At 39.4% G+C, this 1876-nt stretch overlaps 1 protein-coding gene across 1 annotated transcript; it reads right to left on the bottom strand.

Annotated features, from left to right (window-relative positions):
* Nucleotides 1-502: 502 nt before the first annotated feature.
* LOC138783968 (olfactory receptor 1J4-like) lies at nt 503-1447 on the bottom strand. Its single transcript, XM_069959345.1, has one exon. The coding sequence runs from the start codon at nt 1445-1447 to the stop codon at nt 503-505; it is 945 nt and encodes a 314-aa protein (XP_069815446.1).
* Between the last annotated feature and the right edge of the window lie 429 nt (nt 1448-1876).

Consider the following 1876-nt stretch of genomic DNA (forward strand, 5'->3'; position numbering starts at 1 on the left):
CAATGTACCTTGTATGTACTTTTTTTTATTAACAATGTACAACTTAATCACTACAGTAAAATACTATACATGTAAAAAAAAAAGTGCACACAGGGACCCTCACACCCCATTGTTATAATGCAGGTGCATGGTGTCAGCAGGAGGAGCCAGCCGGTACAGACAATACAGTAGAAGTGAGGACTGGAGGAGAAGGCTCAAGCAGGTAACAAATAACAGAGAACACAAAGGAGCACAGCCACACAGTGACGCCACAGCACCTGCACATATTAGTGTCTCTCTGTATGATCTGCCATGTGTTGCCGAGTGGTTTTACTCAGGACTTCAAGACCAAGTGCCAGAAAAGTGTTGAGAGCCAAGCAAGCATTTGACTTCTGAAACAAACTTTCTTAAAAATATTGTTTGGGAACCAAATTGTTCGAATTTGGAGCAGTTTGAGAACCGAGGTACCGCTGTATTATTTTGTCCAGTTACATTACATTATCCATGGATAAGTAGTATCTTCTCATCCAAATATTAAAAATTCATAGACATTTAGCTTTATTTCTTTAATGAATGTTAGAAAAGCCTCTCGAACTTCTTTATTTCTCAAACTGTAGACCAGAGGATTTAACGTTGGAACAGCAACGGTATAGAGCATCGAAAGCAACATGTCTAGTTCTTTAGAAGCTTCAGGTTTCATGTACAAGAACATAAGAGGTCCATAGAATAATATGACTGTGATGAGGTGGGAGGTGCAGCTACATAACGCTTTCATCTGTCCCGCTGAAGAACTGATCCTCACTACGGTAGAGAAGATGAAGATGTAAGAGACTATAGTGAGGAGGAATTGTAGAATCGTAATGAGGACAACTTCACAGAAGGTAAAAACCTTCCTGCTTGTGATGTCCGTCGAGGAGAGACCGATCACTGAATACAGGTCACAGAAGAAATTATTGATATCATGTGACTTACAGAACTGTAATATGGAGGTAAGTACTGTGTGTGCTAGAGCATTGGAGGTGGCAGCTATCCAAGAGATGGCCGCCATTATAATGCACACCTTCTTTCTCATTATCGAGAAATATTGTAAGGGCTTACATATCGCCACGTAGCGGTCATAAGCCATTGAGGTAAGTATGAAAATTTCACCATTAGCACACAGGATGAAAAAAAACATCTGGATCATACACCAGAGAAAGGTGATCCCGTGATCCTGGGTCATTGTGATAGCAAGAAGCTTACAAATACAAGTAGAAGTGGATATGAGATCTACAATGGCCAGGTTACACAAGAAGAAATACATCGGGGTGTGTAATTTTGGTGTCAAACATACAAGAATAATAATTAACAAATTGCCCAATAAAGCCATCAGATAAATCGTCAATAACCCTAAAAATAGCCAATGTTGTTTTACTGAAGACAACGAGAAGGCGACGATATAAAATTCATTTTCAGAGCTAGCATTCATACAGTCATTCATATTGGAGTGCGGACAAAAATGACATCTTCATGAAAATTTATATATAAGGCAGGCGTGTGAGAGGATGGCCAAGGGTTTACCTTTTAAAGAAACAGTCACAAAAAGTATTGTTTAATGGCAGTGGCATCTAAATGTTTTATGGTGACAGTTCTCATGTAGGACACTGAGGCTTAGCAGTGTCAGTTCACTGTAGGTGTACAGCTGATCTGCTAGACCGGCGCTCGTTTACTGGACCTATTACATGGCCTGATTATCGGGCAGTAAGGGCTGCATGGACTTCCAGAGGACGTTATTTTTTTTGTTGCTCACACATAGTTTTTCTTTTTTCACTATTTTTTACTATTAAATTTAAATGGACTTTTCAATTAAAAACCAATCAAAGGCCAACTGGTCCACTGGAACTAGAATAATCTACCA

Source organism: Dendropsophus ebraccatus, chromosome 1 (assembly GCF_027789765.1).
Source record: "Dendropsophus ebraccatus isolate aDenEbr1 chromosome 1, aDenEbr1.pat, whole genome shotgun sequence".
Classification (NCBI taxonomy): domain Eukaryota; kingdom Metazoa; phylum Chordata; class Amphibia; order Anura; family Hylidae; genus Dendropsophus; species Dendropsophus ebraccatus.